Source organism: Calidris pugnax, unplaced genomic scaffold, assembly GCF_001431845.1.
Source record: "Calidris pugnax isolate Ruff unplaced genomic scaffold, ASM143184v1 scaffold83, whole genome shotgun sequence".
NCBI classification, from domain to species: domain Eukaryota; kingdom Metazoa; phylum Chordata; class Aves; order Charadriiformes; family Scolopacidae; genus Calidris; species Calidris pugnax.
In genome coordinates this window covers 603,006-627,083 of record NW_015090802.1, presented here as the reverse complement: position 1 = coordinate 627,083, position 24,078 = coordinate 603,006, and the positions used below count along the sequence as shown (strand labels likewise).

At 52.7% G+C, this 24,078-nt stretch overlaps 1 protein-coding gene across 1 annotated transcript; it reads right to left on the bottom strand.

The window, feature by feature from the left end:
* GGT7 (gamma-glutamyltransferase 7) lies at positions 1–22,688 on the bottom strand. Its single transcript, XM_014937597.1, has 14 exons — positions 21,409–22,688; positions 19,602–19,753; positions 18,518–18,632; positions 17,914–17,981; positions 17,174–17,247; positions 15,768–15,961; positions 12,290–12,377; positions 10,449–10,576; positions 8,454–8,542; positions 7,526–7,678; positions 6,913–7,030; positions 4,863–5,000; positions 3,777–3,876; positions 1–2,408 (listed from the first exon to the last, which is right to left on the bottom strand). The coding sequence occupies exons 1-14, from the start codon at positions 21,574–21,576 to the stop codon at positions 2,245–2,247; spliced, it is 1,749 nt and encodes a 582-aa protein (XP_014793083.1). The 5' UTR covers positions 21,577–22,688; the 3' UTR covers positions 1–2,244.
* Between the last annotated feature and the right edge of the window lie 1,390 nt (positions 22,689–24,078).

Below are 24,078 nucleotides of genomic sequence, written 5' to 3'. Positions count from 1 at the left end.
GCACTTAAGAAACATGCTTTATTTTGAGGTTCTGGATAACTGCTGTGCAACTGTCCCTTGGGGTGTGTAAGTGCCCTTTTGACTCAAGACCAGAGTCTTCAGCTCCCAAATGAATACACGGTTTCCAGCCTCAGAAGTGAGTTGGTGAGTCCAGTTAATAAAGAGGGACTTTAACTTTCAAAGTGTTCTGTGATATTCCATGCAAAGTACCGAAACGACAATGACTCCACCGCCCGTTTTGTGCTCAGCAAACCTTCCTGCCTGAGGGACACACCGAGCTGTGTCCTTCCAGAAAGACCCAAATTTCCACCAGGGAGATTCCACGCACAAAACTGCATCCGTCCCTTCCCGGGAAACCTGACGAGCTCTGCTCCAAGACACGGAAAGTTTCATGAACGCTCTGACTTCGGGCAGTGACCAACTCCAGTGCTGATGACAGAAAAATAAATAAATAAGAGTTGATGTCCCTACGGTGAAGAAAATCCCTTCTTGCCCTTTGGGCAGTGTGGTGACAGAGAAGACAACTTCCCAACGACGACGTGGTATTTCCCCCATCTCTCAGCTGAGGCCACTGATGCATTTGGAACAGAAAACGCCACCCATGTTCCCATCTGCTGGGCACCTGCCGAGCTCTTCTCATGGGTGGCCACGCTTCAGCAGAGCATGAAAGCATCTCTGTCCTCCTTCCGCAGCCCAAGGTGCAAGGCTTGGCGTGAGATGCTCTGAGATCCTCAGCTGGCAGGTGGCCAGGATGATTAGTGTCCAGATTATGGGCCGCGGGGCCCTGACCGCCCCCAAAGGCCCCGCGCTCCCCGTGCCCAACGGCCGGGAGCGCTGGAAGGTGCGTCACGGCGTCCCGCAGGACGAAGGCTGGGGGTGACCGGTGTCACCATCAATGAAAGGCCAGGACAACCGTTAGCAGACACACGTATATAATATGTACAGTGGCCACAGATGCATTTGCACCGTGAAGGAAATAATCAAATTTTAGGCTGCAGAAAATGATCAAATTCCAGGATTTTTCGGTGGCAGGTGTCTGTCTAACTCACTGGTGAAAAGAGAAGGAAATGTTCAAACCCAGGTTGCATGAAGCAAGGCAGCACTCAGAGGTGGTGTTATTTCTTTGCTCTGTTTCAGACCAGAAATGCAGAAGTATTCTTGGATTTTGCATGACATGCTGTGGACAGAAAAACATCTCAGTAATGTTTGGGTTGTTTTGTACCTTTTCTCTCACTCTCTTCAGCTTTTCCAATAGAGCCACCAGTATCAAAATAGAGAGCTGAAGTGCAAGCGTGGGTTTAGGAGGCAGAAAATCCCAAACCTCTCTGTAGGGATTACACGACTCAGGCTTTCAGAGCAGCCAGGGATAAGGCAGTGTAAGGAAAGCTCTGAACCTCCCTAAACACTCTCCGTAGGGTTTTCAATCCGTGGTCTGTGAATTTTTACAAGCCTGTGGATTTTTCTAAGTCTGTGGAGTGCTGCTAATGTAGCTCCAAAAAGTATCTAAGAAAATTAAGCCCATTACCACTAAGCTTAAACTCACCACGGAGGAGGCTGAACCTCTGTAAGAAAACTAGTGGGGGGTCCACAAGTTGTTAGAAGGGGAAAACCATTGCTCTGGTTACAGAACTCAGCGAGTCTGCACAGCCACGGGATCCAAAATATTTACTCTCAAAATCCAAGGTCTGTAGAAACGGAACAGGCACCCCAGTAAAAACCAGCTGGGCCCATATGGGGAATGAAAGGACCCCCTGGTATTCCAGCTCCAGGCAGCTGCAGACACTGCATTAGGCTCCATTAATTACTGGTTTACACAAGAGGCGAAGAATGAACTTGGGGAAGACAGGGCGATGAAGATGACATCATCAGCTGGTTTTCCCTTCGCTAATGCTCCTGCTGGCCAAAATGAAGACGCTGGCTGGAATGGGGCTTTTGAAGAGACTGACGTTATTAGCAAGACTCTGCCAAAAGGAGAGTGTGCTCCCCGTGTTCCTGTCACGAGGGCTGGGCTGCTCGCAATCCAAATCATTTAAAAATAAAAAATAATAATTGAAAAAAAACCCCAAAAAATCAGAGCACTGGGTGTTGGTGCTGTAGCCCCCCTGGTGTGGGTCTGGGGCAGGGGGGATGTGGAACGGCTTCTCAGCAGCGTGTGTGTGGGGCTCCCGCCCCGGGAGGGAGAAGGGGCCGTTTCAGAACATGCACGTCACGGGGTGGTTTGTCTGCGCCGTGTCCCGGGAGGTGCTACAATATCGTGGCTCCAGCAGCATCCACGCTCCTGGGGTCCTTCAGGCCGATGATGAAACTGTTGGTTCTCCTGGCCCCATGAACGAGGGAGACCACTTTGACCTTCTCCACTTCATGGCCCCTGGCCACAAGAAATTCAATATCTTCTTCAGGAAACTCACCTGTAGGGATTTTAAAAGAGGAGTTTGTAGCTGAAACCACTGTTGCCTTTGATGCAAAGCTCTGTCCTAACCCCGCTGGGATCTCCAGGGGGAAGGAACCTGTGGGCAGCCCCTTGGCAAGAGCCCCACAGCCAAGAAGGACCAGCGCTGTGTGCGGTGGGGGAAATGAGAGGATCCAGAAGATCATTTAAAGGTGTGGAAGATCTTCCTCTTTGGGAAAAGGGGAAAATGTTTTGTTGGCACCTACTGTAGTTATTCTGCTTACAGACCAGCAGGCAGCCTGGCTCTCAAGGGTTTAGTTACAAATAATAGTAGTAACAGTTATTAGTCAAAACGAGATGCAAGGCAGCTCAGAACTAACACCAGTAAAACAAGTTGCCAAATGACAAACTTTGGGATAAGCCTTCCAACTTCCTCTTCATGTATTTCTTAATCTTCCAGCCATCTACCTTAGGTTGCCTGCTCTTCTGCTTTCGTTTTGTTTGTCTGGGGTTTTGTAATTTCTGTAGGAATGGAAGTGCCTGAGGACAGGAAGCCAGGGCTGCAGCCGGACAGACTGAGCAGGCGCACAGACCCCCCGGTTATTTCAGCTCTACACACTGCAGATACATTGCATGGGTCTTGTTGATACCAAATGTCCAAACCTACAAATTAGGACCTTTGGAAGCTTTGGGTTTGTTTTAATTACATTTTCGTTTCCAAGCCTGTGGGTCACATTTGACAGACATTTTTAGATTTTCCTCTAAAATGGGAAGGTCTAGAAACTTTGGCCATTTTGTGTGAAAGTAGAACCAAATTTCACTTCTGGTTCACTCTGGTAAGGTATGGGGCTTTGTGAAAAATACCAAATGGACCAAGCCTTGCAATACCAAGGACTAGAACTGGCAGTACGGTCTCCAGAGGGTCGCTATTGATGCTGCATTTCCAGCACTGTCGTGCCTCAGGCCTTGCCATAAGCCTGGTTCTCTCCCCAGATGGTGGAGTTAAAGGACATGGACTGGAAAGTGAAGGACTATCATTTATGGCAGTGGTAGTAAAGTGTAGGAAGATCTGCTGGCTCTTAGGACCTGTCTGGGTGAAGCTGTAGTTGCAATCTTGTTTATTTGATACCCTCAATGGTGTAATATCAGATCGCCGGAAGGTTTTAAGGATGGGATGAGGCAGCTACCGGGAGGTGAGCTGGGAGAGAGGGAGGGCTGGGGACAAGCACCTGAAAGAGTGTGGAGAGGTGGCCAGGGAACACTGCCAAGACAAGAGGGAGAGGGCATGGCTCAGCAAGGGCTCCAAGCTTTGAAGAAGCGAGGGTGCTACTTTTTGTCTTCCCCAAAACCCTCTGTGCTGGGCACCGCGCCCAGGGTCCATACTCACTGTCAACCTGCAAGGTGTTGGACTGAAGCTGTGGGTGAAGTCGACCAAGTGACAAACTTTCACTCAGATTCTTGTTGAATGTTAAAACGTTTACCAAAACCTGCAAGAGAATAAAAGATCGCCAATAATAATGAAAAAAAGTAATGAGAATAGAAGCCAACTTCATAGAATCATAGAATGGTTAGAATTGGAAGAGACCTTAAAGATCATCGAGTTTCAACCCCCCTAAACATCCCTCCATTCGGTGGCTCCAACATCTGCAGATGCAGCAGGCAAAGAACATTTCGAACTATTTACCAAACTGCATGAACTAACGCAGGGTTTCACACAGACAAAGGGGCCCTTGAAATATGGGCTGTATATTGTTTGTGGAAAAGCAGTACCTTTTCAGGATTTCATGGGCTTTTTGTCAAGTAGTTCCTGCTAAATTGGGAGAGCTGTGTGTCTGGAACATGAGGTCATCTCTAAATACATGTTTGTTACAGCCAAAAGCTCAGCACGTGACTTCTCCAAACAAAGCATTAGGAAGCAATGGTTGGCTTCAGTTTTGCTCTGAGTAATGCCTCCCAAAAGGTAAGGAAAATGGGAGCCACCTCCAGTTGTGCCTCTCTTTTTAGCGATCCATTGCTGCTGTGCACGGGATCAGACTACACGCAAGTACTTCACCTCATGACAAATCGTAAATTAGGAAGAGCTGCCCAATTTATAGCAAGTGCTGAGCAGGGAGGAATTCAGATGGGACACCACTAAAAGGAGCTTTTCATCAGGAGAAGAGCTAAAAGCCGCCAGCCTCCTGCAATTCTCGGGGTACAAAATCCGCATTTTTTTCCTAACAATCCTTAAGATGAGCTTTGAACAGGTATTAGAATGACACAAAACCATTACAGATTTTGCCAAAATGCTTTTCCTCTACAATTATGAGTGGTGCCACCCAGAAAGGTGCAAGAGAAGTAATCCTGTAGCTCTAAGGGATTTGAATCCAGTGGCCACCAGCTTCAACACACCCTGGGCTGAGAGGAATGGAGGGGCCCTGCTCAGCGCTGGGCTCGGCTGCTGCTCTGAGCTGTGCCCGGACACAGCACTGACCTGGACGATGCTGCTCAAGGCTCTGTCCCCGTTGTCAGCTCCCAGACACAGGTACGTCCCACACATCCCCTCGGAGGGTCTCACGATGGTGGGCAACAGGAAAGACAGGGGCCGTTTCCGAGGCTGAATGAGATTTTGCTGCAGTTGAAGAAAGGACACACCAAAGAGTTTCAACAAGGTGACTAAATCACAGAATCACAGAATAGTCAGGGTTGGAAGGGACCTCTGGAGATCATCCAGTCTACCCCTGCCCAGAGCAGAGTCACAAAGAACAGGTCCCACAGGAACGTGTCCAGGTGGGTTTGAATGTCTCCAGAGAAGGAGACTCCACCACCTCCCTGGGCAGCCTCTGCCAGGGCTCTGCTACACTCACAGGAGAGAAGTTCCTCCTCATGTTTAGGTTGAACTTCTTACATTCAAGCTGGTGCCCATTTCTTCTTGTCCTGTCACTGGGGACCACTGAAAAAAGACTGGCCCCATCCTCCTGACACCCACCCTTTAAGTATTTATAGGCATTGATCAGGTCCCCCCTCAGTCTGCTCTTCTCCAGACCCAAGTCCCTCAGCCTCTCCTTGTAAGAGAGATGCTCCAGGCCCCTCATCATCTTTGTGGCCCTCTGCTGTCCCCTCTCCAGCAGTTTCCTGTCCTTCTTGAACTGGGGAGCCTAGAACTGGACCCAGTGCTCCAGATGGGGCGTCAACAGTGCAGAGCAGAGGGGGAGGATGACCTCCTTCCACCTGCTGGCCATGCTTTTCTTGATGCCCCCCAGGATGCCATTGGCCTTCTTGCCCATTTGCTGGCTCATGGGCATCCTGTTGTCCGCCAGGACTCCCAGGTCTTTCTCCTCAGAGCTGCTCTCCAGCAGGTCAGCCCCCAACCTCTCCTGGTGCAGGGGGTTATTTCTCCCCAGGTGCAGCACCCTACACTTGTTCAATTTCATCAGAGAGGAACCTCTCTGCCCAGCTCTCCAGCCTGTCCAGGTCTCGTTGAATGACAGCACAGCCTTCTGGTGTGTCAGCCACCCCTCCCAGTTTGGTGTCATCAGTGAACGTGCTGAGGGTACATTCCATCCCGTCATCCAGGTCATTGATGAATATATTGAAGAGGACTGAGCCCAGTACTGACCCCTGGGGAACCCCACTTGTTACAGACCTCCAACTAGATTCCATGCCACCAGTCACAACTCTCTAAGCTGTATCTTTCAGCCAGTTTTCAATCCACCCCACTGTCCATTCATCTAACCCACACTTCCTAAGCTTATCTATGAGGATGCTGTGGGATACTGTGTCAAAAGCCTTGCTGAACTCAGGGTAGACAACATCTACTGCCCTCCCCTCACCTGTCCATCCAGACTAAAGACTAAAGCTTTGTTGGTGCTCAGGCTGTGCAGGTTAATGTCTCACTCTTTGTGCTTCAGCCAGCAATTGCACTTGAGTAGTTGTAGAAGGCTGACACCCTCCCTGCTGTGACAATGCTTGCTGGTGCTAACAGGTCATGTCCCGTTTCACGCCGTTGGCTCTCTCTTACAGAACATAGACAGAGCCATTCTAAAGTACCAGCTCAGCAAAGCAGGATGGTTTTACAGCACATGGCAAGAGGAAACAACAAGGCATCACTGGTAGCCACCAGTACTGGTCTGTAATTGTTTCTTTCCAAGACCTGAAGATATTTTTTTCTGCCGTCTGTTACTTTTAAACCTGCAGAGCAGCAACTCATAAAGAGAGTCCTTAACTCAATTCCACAGAAAAGGACAATTGCTTTAAAGCGCATCTGGACTGCAGGGAAAACAGGCAGCTGAGATGTGCAACGTTGTTTGATAAAACTGCATTGGTTTCCATTACTACATAATGGTACCGGATACGTGTGAAGCCTTTTCTTTACTCTGTTTCAGTGGCTCATATAATGGAAAGACAGGAGCTTTCTACAAGCTGTTGTCTCTCAGTTATTAATAAGGTGTTAAATAGCCTTCCTGTTGTGGAGATGAGAATAAAATTGAAGAAAAAAATGGTACAAACAGCTCAAATAAAGAATTTGTCATGTCATTCATTACCGGCCTGGGAATGGAGTGGTTCGTTGTTTTATTTTGCCAGGAGAAGTCCAACATCTGGCTGTTGAGGATGATTCCAGAGGGTGTTATTATGCCACTGCCAAAGGGACGATTCAAAGAACTGAAAAGAAACAAGAAGAAATCTCATAAAAATCCTCCCTGAGATTTCTGTACACCTCAAGGCTTTCAGGGCTCCAATTTTCTGTCCCATCTTGACTTGAGAGAGGCTCTTTGGTAATTCTCTAGAGCTGTTTAGATGTGAGGAGTGAGTCTGCCCGTACTTGGGAGCAGGAACCATGTGGATGGCAGCAGCTCTGTCCCTGTGTTGAGGACTCCCCTCATGCTGATGGACCTGGCTCCATGCCCCCATCAGCCCTCAAATTTGGCCATCATCATTTCTCCAGGGAGCAGGTTCAGGCCAATCCAGACATGTTTCATTGTGAGAGAGGGCTCTAGGATTGCACAGGGCAGAGCAACACCAGCTCACACATCTCCACCCCGTCTCTCCCACTTCTCCTGCATCAGGTCAGGTCCCATCCTGTCCCGCTGAACCTGCCGCCTTCTCCCTGCTCCCACCCTCTGAGTGCATTATGGAGGGAAGAAATCAATCCTTTACCTTACAACCGCAACAATGAAGTCATCAGGTCCCATGACAAGAACCTGGCTTGCAGCGGGTCCGCTCTCCACGGAGAAGTGAGGCAAGCGGAGATCAGAGGAGAAGGACTGGGAGTCGTTAATCAGCTGGCGCAGGGAATTAGCTTCTGATTTACTTCAGTGACGAGGGAGGGAAAGAGGAAAGAAAGCCATAAGCCTGGGGAGCCAAACATGGCTTGGTCTCTGGCAGAGGGTCCATCTACACGGCTACTGGCAGTGTCTCCCTGAGGGGACTGACAGGGAGCTCCTCCGGTTCACCCGATGGAAGGAGACAAGATGGCTCAGTCCCCACAGAAAGGCAATGCCATGGACCTCCCGGGCTCTGTCTACAGTGGTAAACTCAGCTCCAGTGGACAAGGGATGGCACTACCTGACTGAAGGTCAGTCCTCCAGGTAGAGGGCAAGTCAGGTCCAGCTCTGGCCACCAACCGTGACTAATCCTGGCTCTGAGGAGGGAGGCTGGGCTGAAACCCCAGGCCTGGCCTCTCCTGCCTCTCTGGGAGTACTGCAAAGCCCCATGGTGGGGAAGAGAGAGCCAGAAACTTGCACGTGTTGTCATGACCACATGGATGGCCACTTCTCCAACCTGCTGAGAAGGAATATTTAGAGGGATGAGAAAGTGGGAGAACCCTCAAGATCAAGCTGGTTCCAGGAAATGTGTGTGTGTGAGGACATCCCACAACCCATCCCCAGAGCCCCATGGCATCAGCTGTGGTCCTTGTGGCAGAGTGAGTCCTAGGAGGACACTCAAGGACTGACCTTTCCTCAGTAAAATAGAGGTAGAAAATCCTCAGCTTTCCCCTTGCACTCAAAAGAGCAAATCCAGGAATGATACCCAAAACCACACATCTGGCAACTGTCACTGTGACACCCTGTCACCTCAGACTTACCTCACCATGCCTTCTGCAGCGTGAGCGACGGACACATCATCAGATGGGTCTCCCAGGTTGCTAGCTAGACTCAGGGCTATTTTTAATGTCTAAATTGAACACACAAAGAAAGAAAGAAAAAAAAAAAAGGAAAGAAAAACATTTAGGTGGCCCTGGAAATACATACAACTTTTGATACTCCAAACAGGAAGATGTATCTGGTCTCCTGACTTGTTGGCTAAAGCCTTTGAAGAAAAATGTCCAACAGCCTGGTAGTGGGAATACCTCATTGCCAAGGGCTGCCACATGTGGGTATGGGGACCACAGGGCACCAGTTTAGCATGGCAAACTGTGTGCCGGGGGACCTGAGCGTATCCAGCAGTGTCTGTACGAGGTAGAACATGCCTGACCAGCTGGCTCAGCCCAGCTCAGTGGTCTGGCTCTGTCACCAGCTGGCACACAGGGTCACCAGGATGCCACCTACTTTCTGTTCCCATTCCCGAGTGGTCACCACAACAGCAGAGATCACACTGAACCCCAGTGGGACGGTGGACCCTGGGCTTGCAGCTGCCTCTGGAGGGCAGCTCCACTGGCACAGCACCACGGCTGAGGAGAAACAAGCTATTCTGCTCACCAGCTGCTACCCATGTTCCTAGATGTAAGTCATCCAAAGCATCTGAACAGAAAGCCTTAGTCCCAGCACACCTAAGGGAATGATGGTGTAAAAAGAGGAAGGGATCTGGTTTCTCATACATGCAGAATCCTGCCTAAGCCAATCCATTAAAAATGGGATAGGAAGATGCAATTTCAAAAGACAGAGTTTATCCAGTGCTGGTGTTACAGCGCGTAGCCAGAGGATAGCCCCAAGGAGAAATGTGCTCTTCAATCAAGCCAGCTTGTGCCTAGCAGAAACGCGCCAGACTTGCAGCTTGCAGGGTGTGCCACCGCCGTTCAGGATTCAAGACAGTGCATCACCCTGCAGGGACAGCTAGATGTGACTTCTGTTTCGATATGTGCCATGCATTCACAACTCCTCCTTAAGTGTCATCATTTATCTTCTGATGTACAGTGTAGAACATGGTTTAACTTCTGGAGAAGGCGGTGTTTTCATGAAACAGTCTCCTGACCACCATACCATGTGGGGGATGTACAAGAGGCTGGGTGGCCTCTGAAACTCTTGGCCTGGTGAAAATGCAGAGCAAACAGATTCATATAAATCTGTTTGCTCTGCATTCCTGAAGAGAGCTCCAAAATAACTTCGGTGAGTCAATCTTCTCTGCCTCTGCACAGGCCTGGCAGCGTGTGAGACCTCCAGTTGTTGCATTTTGGACAAGAGGCAATGACTTTCAAGCACCCACTGCCCTGTCTGCTACAAGTTGTTACTTCCTTGCTTAAAATTCCCAACTCATAAAACCCAGCTCTGGCTCTGTTAAGCATCTAAGAACAGAACTCTGCTTACAGAGCAGGAAATTGAGTACATGCTTGGCTTCCTGGGAAGCTGCAAAGTTTTGGTAGGGCTGACAGCCCTAAATACTGGAAAAAACAAGATCTAGACCACTGAGATCATGAAGTTGGCTAAAATGTAAAGATTTTAAAAAAATATATAAAGTCATATAAAATATAAGTCAGTTTTCCTCATCATCAACACGCACAGGTTTTTGCTGGCAGCACCACATCACCAACTCTCCCAGCAGTGCTCTGGTATGGCCAGGGCCACGGGGGCATAAGAGGTGGAGGAAATAGAGGGGACCACCCTCAGCTGCTGCAGGGTCATTCTGAAGAGATGCTCACATACAAGAAATGGGTAAAAGCCACAGTTTGCTGTTCTGAAAAAGCTCTGCCTGAGCAAGAAGCAGCTCAGCTGAGCAGGAGGCACAGCTCAGATTTATACCTTAGCAGCCTATTTGCTCATTCTCCTCTGGGAATTACCTACAGACATTTTTGTACAACCAAGGAATAAATAAATTCTTTTCTAGCAGCACAAGAAATTCAGACAAATGTTGAACCTCCACTTACCTCTGCCATCCAGTGCAAGGTATTCCCCCTGGATACTTGACTCGTGATGTTAAAGCCCTCGAGGATGTTCAGTGCTGTCATCAGCGCGGGGCCTGCATGGGGAGGTGGGGGGCTGAAAACGAGATGCCCTGAGAAGGGGAGAAGAGAGGAATGAAGCTGGTTTTGTCAGATGCTGTCCAGTTATAATGCTTTCCCACAAGCTAGTGTACTTGGGGACAGGGAAACCTTCCCAGATTTGAGGGGAAATAATGGAAAGCAACATGATTTGAAGAGGATTTCCCAAAACATTCCCATTGTGTCTTTCTGGGTTTTTATGATGGATGAAGGAAGCCCAAAAAGGGATGCTTTTTTTACATCTGAAATTCAGCTCTTGTTGGTTGGCTGGGTGGTTTCTGGACTGCAGCAAGGAAGAATGGAGATAAAATGGGTTTGCAACATTACAGCTCTAAGGAGAGTAAATATAGGGATTTCTAGAAAAGAATGACATTTTAGAAACCTTTGACATAAAGTAAGTTGTTATCCCTTGCAGATCAACTTTGGGAACTGTCTTCAGATGAAGGGGCTGGCCTATGGTCCAGCTCCTATGTAGACATTGCATCAGTAGGTGAACATGTTGCATCTTTACACTCTAACGCTATCAAAACACCATGTCACTGTCAAGGGAAAACCAGGCCCATTTCAAAGCACTGAAAACCCCCTGAACTGCCTGTGATGCAGGAGTGTCACAGAATCACAGAATGGTTTGGGCTGGAAGGGACTTTAAAGTCCATCCAGTGCCACCCCCTGCCCTGGGCAGGGACACCTCCCACCACACCAGGTGACTCCAAGCCCCCTCCAACCTGCCCTTGAACCCCTCCAGGGATGGGGCAGCCACAGCTTCTCTGGGCAACCTGGGCCAGGCTCTCACCACCCTCACACCAAACAAGTTCTTCCCCACATCTCAGCTCCATCTCCCCTCTTCCAGTGTCAAACCCTTCCCCCTCCTCCTAGGGCTCCCCTCCCTGATCCAGAGTCCCTCCCCAGCTTTCCTGTAAACCCCCTTCAGGTACCAGAAGGCCATTATAAGGTCTCCCCGGAGCCTTCCCTTCTCCAGGCTGAACCTCCCCAACTCTCTCACCCTGTCCTCCCAGCAGAGGTGCTCCATCCCTCTGATCATTTTCGTGGCCCTCCACTGGGCCCGTTCCAACAGCTCCATGTCCTTCCTGTGCTGAGGACTCCAGAGCTGGACACAACACTCCAGGTGGGGTCTCACCAGAGCGGAGCAGAGGGGTAGAATCCCCTCCCTGGCCCTGCTGCCACACTGCTTTTGGTCCAGCCCAGGATGGGGTTGGCTCTCTGGGCTGCCAGCGCGTACTGCCGGATCATGTTGAGCTTCTCATCCACCAACACCCCAAGTCCTTCTCCTCAGGGCTGCTCTCCAGCCATTCTCTGCCCAACCTGGATTTGTGCCTGGGATTGCCACAGCCCAGGTGCATGACGCTGCACTTGCCCTGGTTGAACTTCATCAGGTTCACAGGGCCTGACCTCTCCAGTCTGCCCAGGTCCCTCTGGATGGCATCCCTTCCCTCCAGCGTGTCGACCGTGCCACACAGCTTGGTGTCATTGGCAAACTGGCCAAGGGTGCCCTCGATGCCACTGTCTATCTCTCCAACAAAGATAAACAGCACTGTCCATAGCTAAACAGCATTGTCCACAGGCAATCACCAGAAACTCCCTGGAGGGCTTTTCTGCAGCTGCCTCAACACAGCTTTGACTTCAACTCTTGCTAAACACTGTCACCACCTCTTGCCAGGTGAAGCAAACTCGTAACTGGGGTTGCATGGCATGGGTCAGGCACTCACCTCGATAGACTGTGTGGACAGGATTCTCCACTGTGACGCTGTAATTGCTGAAGTCTTCCTCCACCAGGACTCCTCCGTAGCTGTGGACCTGTGTAGGAGAGCAGAGCAGCACACACTGAGATAGCTGGTCAAGGCTTGCTGTGTTCCTTGTGCTGGCCCAGGCGAACACACTCCACACTGTCAAAATGCCATTGAGATTTTCATGCCAAGTGCCAGGTTCCTCAGGATGCCCTGAAAATCTGTGCTTTGATGGCCTTGGTGGCCTGGCTCACCATACAGCACCACTGAAGGCTCTGCAGCTCACCTCCAGAAGCTCGCCCCCACCATGGGTGCTCTGAAGATGTTCTGCAAACCCGTGAGGATGGGGACTGGCACTGTCTCACAGCCTTCTTGTCCCTGGGTGGCAAGGATGACTGTGTTAAAAGTTATGAAGCATTTGAATACTGCCAGGATAAAAGATATAAATAGATGCAGAATAGAAGGCACCTGGATGTAGCAGGTTGCCATCACTAGAAATCTTCAGCATACAACTCCCACCCTATTGCTAATTATTTCAGGTGAGAGCTGGTCTGCTGTACCCTTGGTCTTTCTGTAAGGCTCTCCTAGAGGTACAATTAATTGGGCTTGGTCTTTTTCATGGACACAGCAAAGATGGGTAATTCCCTCCACTGCAGGTCTTCTGTGGCTGAGTCATGATGGAGATGAGGTAGGACCATCATATCTGCACACTGCTGACCTTAAAACCCCCTGAAGAAGGTAGTATTCCCACTCAGACTCAGGTGCTACCAGGCTCGTGGGCCAGCTCTTCCCTTCCACCCAGGAGAAGCCATACAACCTGGTGAGAGGTTCCACTGGGGTGAGTGGCAGCTATGAGTCCTCTGGATTTCCATCCAAAAATGGGCAAGAACAAATAACCTGTGCACACCCTGATTTCTAAACTAGCCAACTAATTGGCAAGAAAATTCCTTCTCTGCTGGAAATGGATGAATCACTGGAGCAGGAAAGCCAATACAGGGCACATTGCAAGGGGGCAGCATGTCAAACCACCCTAAAGCTGCAAAAGAAGATGTAGCCCCTACTTGGGATGCCCGTCCCCTTCCCAAAGCAGTCCCAGAGAAGAGGCCAGGCTGAACCCAAGAGCTGAGGCGAGTGGGAAGGTGCCCGTGCCAGGAGGTGACTCCCTGGAGCTGGGCCAACGGGAAGCCCGGGAGAAGCAGCGGGGAGCGGGGCAGGAGGAGCTGGATGGCACAGAAAGGGGAAAAGCCCTGCTCAGCCACACGCAGCTGCCACCATCTCAAATTCCCCACAGAGCACTTTTTCACACCCGTGCCTTCCCACCACAGGATGGACACAAAGGGCAGGGCGTTTTGGAGCTTTACTGGATTTCCCCACCTTGATGCCCTCCCTTTGCTGGAACAATAGACACTGTGGGAAACCAGCACTTTGCTCTGCAACCAAAGCTGGAATTGTGCACTCCATCCCAGAGCTTGCCAGGGTCTTGGGTGTTGCAACCCCAGGTCTTGCTCCTCCCCAGAGTTCGTGCTTCCCTGCAGCAGCCCTTAGGTCTGGGGTGACAAGGCAGGGTTTAGCTGTGGAGATGTTCCACAAGGTTGGGACTTTTCCCGTTCCTCATTCTCCAGCTCTGCTGTGGGCCAGGGGAAGGTTTCCAAGCCCACAATTCACAAATGCCTTAGGCTTGAGCTGAATGAGCCCATTCCAGATTAGTGACAACCCGTTGAAGACGCATCATTTGAACCATGGTGTAGCGAAAAATGGTGCAACCATTCACACCAACTGCAGCTACACAGATACAAAAGCTTGGGGTTTTTTTAACTAGAATAATTACTTTGTTTGTTGTTGCTATTTTTTCCAGAGTGCCTCTAACAACAGGAGTTAAACCCTACATGGGACCAAGCCTGGCTGATCCTCTGCTCACAAGCCTCACAGTTTTAGTTTTAAACCATCTTTCTGGAGTCTATATCTTACAGTTCCATTAGCAACAAAAATTTGCTTCTCAACAGTGGGGCCCCTCCCACTATGGGGAAAAAGGTGTTGTCACTAATCCTAACACAGCCCAGAGAGGGTCTTGAAATGGAGATTTTTTGCCTTCAAGAAAAACAGTCTGTCTTGGTTACAGAGGTTTCATTTCTGCAGGCTGTGGGAGTGACCTGTGTGTCCCCCTGCAGTGACAGGGACAGGAAAGAATAAGGAGGCTCCATGCATTTGTCCCCATCATCGCACTGACACTTGGCTATGGCTTATCTCCAGGTTGTCACCCTAAGCAGGTGACATGGTGGGTGGCACCTCCAGCTCAGGCTGTGCCGTGCGGTCTGGGGCAGACATCGGGAAGGACGTGGCTCACCTCGGAGATTATCTCCTGGGTCAGGTTTCCGCTGTAGAATGCTGACACCCCTTCTGCACCCACCAGCTCCAGGACGGCCGCAAGGTCCAGGCGCCTGACCAACATGCCAGGCAGCAAGGGCTCCCCGTCCGGCAGGAAGATCTCCCGAAATTTGTCAGAGTAGTTCAGGTCCTTCACCTCACTTACAGCTTTGGCTGTGGGTGAGAATCATAGAATCATACAATTGTCTGGGCTGAAAAGGACCTTTAAGATCATCGAGTTCAACCATCAGCCTAACTGATAAAAGCCATCACTAAACCATGTCTCCAAGCACTCAGGTCTGGGGTGACAAGGCAGGGTTTAGCTGTGGAGATGTTCCACAAGGTTGGGACTTTTCCCGTTCCTCATTCTCCACCTCTGCTGTGGGCCAGGGGAAGGTTTCCAAGCCCACAATTCACAAATGCCTTAGGCTTGAGCTGAATGAGCCCATTCCAGATTAGTGACAACCCGTTGAAGACGCATCATTTGAACCATGGTGTAGCGAAAAATGGTGCAACCATCCACACCAACTGCAGCTACACAGATACAAAAGCTTGGGGTTTTTTTAACTAGAATAATTACTTTGTTTGTTGTTGCTATTTTTTCCAGAGTGCCTCTAACAACAGGAGTTAAACCCTACATGGGACCAAGCCTGGCTGATCCTCTGCTCACAAGCCTCACAGTTTTAGTTTTAAACCATCTTTCTGGAGTCTATATCTTACAGTTCCATTAGCAACAAAAATTTGCTTCTCAACAGTGGGGCCCCTCCCACTATGGGGAAAAAGGTGTTGTCACTAATCCTAACACAGCCCAGAGAGGGTCTTGAAATGGAGATTTTTTGCCTTCAAGAAAAACAGTCTGTCTTGGTTACAGAGGTTTCATTTCTGCAGGCTGTGGGAGTGACCTGTGTGTCCCCCTGCAGTGACAGGGACAGGAAAGAATAAGGAGGCTCCATGCATTTGTCCCCATCATCGCACTGACACTTGGCTATGGCTTATCTCCAGGTTGTCACCCTAAGCAGGTGACATGGTGGGTGGCACCTCCAGCTCAGGCTGTGCCGTGCGGTCTGGGGCAGACATCGGGAAGGACGTGGCTCACCTCGGAGATTATCTCCTGGGTCAGGTTTCCGCTGTAGAATGCTGACACCCCTTCTGCACCCACCAGCTCCAGGACGGCCGCAAGGTCCAGGCGCCTGACCAACATGCCAGGCAGCAAGGGCTCCCCGTCCGGCAGGAAGATCTCCCGAAATTTGTCAGAGTAGTTCAGGTCCTTCACCTCACTTACAGCTTTGGCTGTGGGTGAGAATCATAGAATCATACAATTGTCTGGGCTGAAAAGGACCTTTAAGATCATCGAGTTCAACCATCAGCCTAACTGATAAAAGCCATCACTAAACCATGTCTCCAAGCACTATGTCAACCCAGCTTTTAAATCCCTCCAGGGATGGTGCCTCAACCACTGCCCTGGGCAGCCCATTCCAAGGCTTAATAACCCTTTCCAGGTAAAAATTGTTCCTAATCTCCAATCTGAACCTCCCCTGGTGCAACTTAAGGCCACTCTCTCTTGTCCCATCGCCTGTTCCTTGGGAGAAGAGACCGACCCCCCCGGCTACATCCTCCTTTCAGGGAGTTGGAGAGAGGGAGAAGGTCTCCCCTCAGCCTCCTCTTCTCCAGGCTGAACACCCCCAGCTCCCTCAGCCTCTCCTCACAAGACTTGTGCTCCAGACCCCTCACCAGCTCCGTTGCCCTTCTCCGGACACACTCCAGCACCTCAATGTCTTTTTTTGTGGTGAGTTGTCCAAAACTGGACACAGCCCTTGAGATGGGGCCTCACCAGTGCCCAGTACAGGGGGACGATCACCTCCCAAGCCCTACTCCCCACACTGCTCCTGACACGGGCCAGGATGGTGTTGGCCTTCTTGGCCACCTGGGCACACTGATGGCTCGTGTTCAGCCGACAGTCAACCAACACCCCCAGGTCCTCCTCTGCCAGGCAGCTCCAGCCACTCTGCCCCAGCCTGGAGCGCTGCAGGGGGTTGGTGTGACCCAAGGGCAGGACCCCAAGAGAAGGTGAAGGACATCCAGAAAAGCCATGGTGCAGTAAGCCACCCAGAGTCACTGTGGCCCTGGTGGGGATGTTGGGGACTTGTTGCTGCCTCCTGTCCCATTTCAAAAGTAGAGAGGGGCTGGATTGTGCATCCGCTGAAGCTGGGAAGGAAACCCAAAGGAGCCCCAGTGCCCTTCCCTGGCTGGCCCTGGGCTGCTCTGACCTGTCTTCGACCAGCCCTGGGAAAGGGCTGCGGTGCTGCTGGCACCACCTCTCGACCCTTGCAGACCACAGCTCACACCTTGCTCAGCCCCCAGCACCATCCATCTCCAGGTCCAAGGAGCCCTAGTTTCCCATTAATAACCATCTACATCCTGGCCACCTCGTGCCCGAGCGCAGTGGCCAATGTGCTCCTCTGTGCTGAGCGGCCACCTGGGCTCCCCCCACCAGGTACTCACCCAAATCGTGGGTGACGTTAAACCCATCCTGGGCAACACTGGCCACGAGGCCCAGCAGCTTGGACCATGGGAGTCTGCCAAAGGAGAAAGGACAAGGAGAAATGTGTCCTGGAGGGGTGCAGTGGGGCAGGGTGGTGGGGAGCAAGCATGGGGCTCGGCTCTGTGGTCAGGGGGCTACTGAAAGACCAGGCTGTGGGGACAGTGGTGGCCAGAAGGAGCACTGAGCTTTCACTGAGTTGTCTCTTTTTAGAAGGACCATCTCAGTGCTCCACAACGTGCACCAAGGGAGGAATGTCAGTGCAGGGACAGGCGAAGGGGCATCTCTGGAGCAAAATCTGAAGCCAGGCCCCGGCCCTGAGCAAGTCATTCAGATCCCTCCAATAGGGCATTAAGGACAGCCAGACCTCTTGGGTCCAGCTGAAGTGAGAATGAAATTGCACAGACAGGCATGAAAATGTTCTGCACCTACTTCTAAGAGAACATTTACTTTCTCTTGTTAGCCAAAATTTTGCTTTGCAGAATGCCTGACCAAGCTGAATTCTTTCATTTGTTAAATGAAGTACCAAAAAATGAATGAATGAATTTTTCAACACGAGCTGCCAAGCACCCCTTAGCTAATGGTTTTGACTGGTGGCCAAAAGCATGGTCTGACAGTGAGGGGTTGTCTGCTCCCAGCTCCCCTGTGGGGACCCCAGGGCACAGCACGAGGACAGCCCACCCATGCCCGACTCCTGTCTTACCTCCCGTGTAACTGGTGCGCCTGGTGCATTCCTTTTATCATGCCTGGCACCCCCACGAGCAGCCCTGGCTGTGACATAGGAAGGACAAAAAGGATGAGTAGTCTCCTTCCCATGCGGACATGGGACATAGTCCCCAGTTGCAAGTCAAGGAGATGCAAGTTATGTTCACGTGGAAAGTGTCTGCATAGTCTTTAGGAGAGGAGGTCTGTAGCAACACACTAAATTAGGGAATAAAAGTTTTTGGAAGGAAAGAGGCAGATTCAGTCCTGGGCTCAACCTAGCTTGGTCAGGAGAAATATCTCAGCAGAACGACACAGGACTGTGCTCCTTCCTGGGACTCTTGTTCTCCCACTGCCCCCTCCCAGAGGCAAGTGCCTCCTTACTCCCTGAGCCCCGCAGGCTCCAGGTGTTTTGGGGCTGCCAAAGACGTATTTACCCCCAACTCCCCATGTCTGTAGGGACCAGGATCTCCTGTGGTGGGAGAGGCCTCCTGTCACTTCCTCGGGCATCTCTCCCTCGGCCCAAGAGTTGCGGGGAGAGGAGAGCTGGAGACATCAGGCAGCTACAGCCCTGGAGGGGTTGGCCATGGGACACTGGTCCTCACCTTGGTGTCCTTCTGCAGGTCTCCCTCCAGCGGGATGCCCAGGGGAGCCACCTCGCGGAAGTCGATCACCCAGCTCCGGTTCTTGCGGATGTCGTGGACCAGCATCACCCCACCCCTGCAGCGAGACGGGGGTCACAGCAGGGACTGGCTGTGCCTGCAACAGCCGCTGCCGTACAGCCAAAAGGAAGAGTTCAGGTGCCACTGGGGCCGGGGCCAGCTCCGCCATGACCAGGCCATGGTGGCAGGCCCAGCAGTGGCCCAGGGCTGGTCAGCAAAGGGGAATGCTGCTGCCCTTCCCCAGGGAGCAGCTCGGGGTGACCGATCCCGGGCCAGCGCAGGACGTAGGCATCCCTGATGCTGAGCCTGCAGCGAGGCCGGACCAACCCCTGCCAGCCCAGCCAGAGGGCCACTGGCTCTGTTCCACTGCTGGGCCGGGACTACCTGGGATTTTCTTTCTAATCCAAGTGGTTTTGCAACAAAACAGGGGTTTTGCTTACAGCAGCAACCGGAGGTGCAGCCCGGAGAAGCTATCAGGTGGCAGCGTTTTATGCAACACTGCCAAGACCTCCTGCAGAGCCAAGAGCACCAGGCTCACGTGTATGCCACTCTGGAGACAAGGGCTGGGGAGAAGCCACCCCTCATGGCCATGTCTCCCCTGGCTGCTGCCCAGAGCCTTGGACCTCAGCCTCCTGCTGCAGCAGGAGCAGAGTTTACGGAGCTGCATCTCTGAAAGTGTTGGGACTGAGCCCAGGGTGTCACAAGCTCCTGACACACTCACAGAGGGGCTCAGCATCCTGTGGTCACTTTTTCAACCCTCTTGAGCCTGAGGCTTGGACTTTCCCGGTGGCCACTACGGCAGATGCAGCTTTTCCTTCCCTGGGGGTCTCTGTCCCTCACTGTCAGCTCAGCATGAGGGTCCCCGTCCCTGGGCAGACGTGGACATGTCCACTGCCCGATGTCAGAGACCTGGTACCACGCACTGGGACTCGGGCTGCCATGAAGGCACATCTCAGCTGCCTGGGAAACAACTGAGGCTTGAGGACAATCACAGACAACAGCACGGGGGTGAACGATCGACACTTACCCACCAATCCCCGAGGTGTGGGGGTTGACAATTCCGGCGCAGAGGGCCGAGGCGATGGCCGCGTCCACCGAGGAGCCCTGCTTGTTGAGCACCTCGATGCCCAGGGCCGTGCAGCGGGCAGCGTCCGTGACCACGGCACCACGGTGGAAGATCTGCCAGAAGAGGAGAGCGGTTGTGCCCAGGGAGGGGTGGTGGGGCCACCCAGGTCCTCACCTGGCTCTATGGGACCTGAAGCCTGAGGCCACTGCCAAGGCTGTGGCTGATTTACATTTTCAGGTGCTTCCAAATTCAGATGGGAGTAATACGTGCCTTGGCACGGCCCCGCAGCTGTGGCCTCTCTGCAGGTAGCCATGGCCATCAGTGCAGCCAGATTTCACCAGGAGACATGCTAAAGTGGTGGGCCATGTCTCACCCTGTCCTCCACATCCCCAGAGCAGGGTCGAACTAATCCTCGAGGGTGATGGGTGACATTGTGCTGTCACCCCACTGCAGCAACACAGTTACTGCAAACAGGAATGCAGCTGCCAAGGACGCAGCATCCCCCCAGTATCACAGAATGCTATGGGGCTGGAAGGGGCCTCTGGAGATCACCCAGTCCAACCCCCTGCCAGAGCAGGTCCACCCAGAGCAGCTCCCACAGGAACGTGTCCAGGTGGGTTTGAATGTCTCCAGAGAAGGAGACTCCACCACCTCTCTGGGCAGCCTCTGCCAGGGCTCTGCCACCCTCACAGCAAAGAAGTTCCTCCTCATGTTTAGATGGAACTTCTTATGTTCCAGTTTGTGCCTGTTCCCTCTTGTCCTGTCCCTGGGCACCACTGAAAAAAGACTGGCCCCATCCTCCTGACACCCTCCCCTGAAGTATGTATAAGCATAGTGCCACAGCCTGCTCCCATCCTTCCCTGGGGCCAGCGCTCGTGCAGCCACAGGAAGTTTTAAAAGGTTCTTTTTAATCCTATGGTACAAAATGTCACACCTGAGCATGAGCAAGAGTAGCCCTGGGAACTGCGAGGACAACAGAGCCATGGCAGGACTGGCCCTTCCAGGGGGGCCCCAGAAGGGGCTGCCAGGCACATCCTCCCTCTGGTGCTGCACCCCAGCCAGCCAACGGCTCCACTCCTTACTGCTGCCTTTGGCACACCACAGAGAGCAATACACTAAAAAAATCCCAAATCTGTTGGACGCGGACTTGCAGACAGCTCTGCCCTGCTGGGTGGCATGTGGACAAGATGACCACCGGCCACCCCTTGGACCTTCTCAGGCTGCCCTGCTTGGTAGATGTTCTGCAGGAAGGCATGCCCCACGGCCACGCTGCCTTTGCTCTGCAACTGAGCACTGGGTCTGTGGAACAGAGCAGCTGTTTTCAGCTACTCCCCTGCCTTGTCCTGGATGGATCCTTCCAGAGATCAGCCTGGGCATACATATCCATAAAACTCTCTCCAAGTAGGATGCCTACTGCTTAAGTAAGGATTGCTTTCTGAAAGCACTCACTTCTGGCTCACACCACAGCTGGAGACACAGCAGCGGGGCTGCTCGCTTCCCCCCAGCAGCACCCCCAAACCTGCCAGGCCCAGCAGGGCAGCTGGGAGCCCAGCTCGTCTCTCCGAGCACAACCCCCAGCCGCAGGAAAAGGCTTCCAGGAGAATCTGAGGTGGAATCGCAGAGAGAGACTCGGCACCCAGGGTCCCACTGGCACCAGACAGGGCTCACGAGCACTTACCTGGCTGAACTGCTGGCGAAGGGGAAAGTTAGGGAGATTCTCCTATTCTTAGACCCAAACCCTGACAGCAAAACCACTGTTTCATCTTACCTGAGGGTCCCCAAAATAGATCTGCATGATGAGGGCCACCGTCACCCCCGTGGCGAAGGTCAGGCAGGCGGTGATGATGACGGTCAGCCCATCCTGCCGGCAGCTGCAGTCTCCAGAGAAAGGGTCCTTGCTGGTCTCCTGGAGAGGGGACACGTCCTGGCTGCCCATCTCTGAGGAGGACGAGGGCAGGCGCTGGAGACGTGCGGACTTCAGGAAGGAGTCTGGGTCTTTGTGGGCAGCAGGGAGAAAACAAGTGTTAGTTATTGAGCAACACGGGGCTCTTATTGCAGTGTTTACCCAGCGCTAACAATACACGGTGCCCCTTCCAGCAAGGATATTACCTTCCCTATTGATTCCAGCTCGCAAGACTTTCTGCCTCAGATGCTGCTCTGGGTCATTTTACTGATCCCTTCCCTCAGCTCTAGTTACTCCAACCTGACTTTCCTGGAGATTAAGAGGGGGAAAACCCCCTGAATTTTGCTCCATTTCAATCCATTCATCAGTCTTCAGAGATGGGCCCAGAGACACTGCTCTGTTTGGATGGGTTCTTAACACAGCAGTGACTTGCAAACAGGTCTCTGAAATGCAGCAGGACTGAAGAAGAGGAAGTTAAGATATAAAGAATTAAAATCAGCAGCCTTACTTAGAGCTATGCTCGAGCTAAAGCAGCAGAGCAAGAGAGAGGCGAAGCATAATGTGTGGCCTGGGCACAGGAAATTCTTCTACAGAAGCACGGCAAAGTGGGGGCAGAGAGGAGCAAACCTGCAAACCGGAGGGCCTCGGGGCGTCCACCCACTCTGATGGCAGGAAAGGCTCTGCTTTAATTTCTTGCTTCCTCTGGCGGACGAGGCCACTGCGAAATCAAGCCGTTCGCTGAACACCAAATGCAATGGGGCAGGGTTTCGCTGCGCGTCCGCCGGACACCACACAATGCTCAGCGGGATGAAAAAGTCTCTTTTTCTCTGACACGTGCCTTGAATCTCCACTCGCCTCAGCTGCTGCCTCTGCAGCGGGGAGGACACGGGCTGAGCGTGCACTGATGGGCACAGGGGGCTGCTGGTGCAGGTGTGGGGATGTGCCTGTCCCTGCCGGGCACCAAATGGGACCAAGAGGCTCAGGACATCATCCAGGGCTCCTGGATGAATATTTTCAGAGGCTGCTGAGAGCCAGAGGGGGCTGCAGTGCCCCACACATCCGTGGTGGGAAGAACCAAGTGGAAAAGACGAGAAGCTTGTCCCTCTGCTCAGGGACGTTTCCTGCATTTGGGGTAAGGGACAAGGGATCAAGCAGGAAACCCCCATAACCCCGCCATGCGCCTCCATCTGCTCTGGCAGGCTGCATCTCCCTGGGGACTGCCAGCCCTGCCCTTGCCATGACATTAAAAAAACCTCCTGGTGCAGCAGTCCTGGGGCCAGGCAGGGAGTTAGCTTTAATTTCAGTGACGCTGCAGCCAGGAGTAACCTCCCTGCAGCCAGGGAATCTCCTAATCTCATTCATGCTGTGGTGATTTAGGAGGGCGAGTGGGAAAGGCCCAGCTTTCCCAGCCTTTGCTTCTGAGCTCACAGACATCTCTGCCACAGGCATCCTGCATGGCCTTGGGCAAGTCACTTACTCTCTGTGACCACTGGGGCCACAGAGGGACAGCAGGGCCATGGTTTGGGAACAGGAGTGGCTGGAAGGGGTGTTGGAAGCAAAGAGGACAAAGAGCACCCTGCAAGGCCAACACGCAGGTGCCCGCCCACACCACCACCATCCACGCTCGAAAGGGAAGCCACCAAACCCTACTTGGCTTCTGTGGGAGCTGTGAAGGAGACGTGGCTTCACTGGGGAACCAGGGCCACCTCAGCTCTGGAGCTGCTGCAGAGGGGACAGCAGAGACTGGAACCACTCACAGGCTCCGTCAGGCGCTGCAGTGTGGGACCGTTCAGTCCTCTGGGGGTCCTGTCCCCAGCACAACAGGGGCTTCCTCCTTTTACTGAGATCTTCCAGGTGGTAGAAACCAGATGCCTGGGTTCCCTCCCTGCCGGTCCGTGGGAGGGATAACGTGCCATGGAGAAGTGCAGGTTTGCAACCGGCAGGCAGTGTCGGACGAGGGCAAGTTTCCCTGTGGCAGGAGAGCAGCAGCTCCCCAGCCACCCCAGGGCGGGCACCTGGGGATACGGAGACCCTGTGCCCGGGGACACCGAGACCCCACGCCCGGGGAGCTGCCAGCCCAGCCACAACCACACCGAGCCCTGCGAGACGGGGCCTCCTGCTTCGGGAAGAGCTTCCCCCCGACAGCGTGGGATGGGAGCGGATGGAAGGGGCACTTCACCCCGGGGTGACAGCAGGACGGGGCCGGGGACAAGGGGCGCGTGGGACCGGCTCCAACGTGGGCTTTGGGGTTCAGTGGGGCAGAGACCCACCCGCGGGCCGTGAAGCAGCCCCGGGAACAGAGGGACATGTCGCTTGGAGAAACATGATGCGGGGGAGGAAAAACTGTTTCTCCCAACTATTGAGAGGGAAGCAATCAATTAAAAACAGGCAAAGGGCTTTCTGGAGGATGACGGAACCACCTGCCTTTATTACAGCCGCACACCGGGATGGCCAGCCCCCGGGGCCTCTGGCTGGCTCCGTCCCCGCAAGGTACGCGGGGGGCAGGGAGGCGGCGGGGCCCGGCGAACCCCGCTC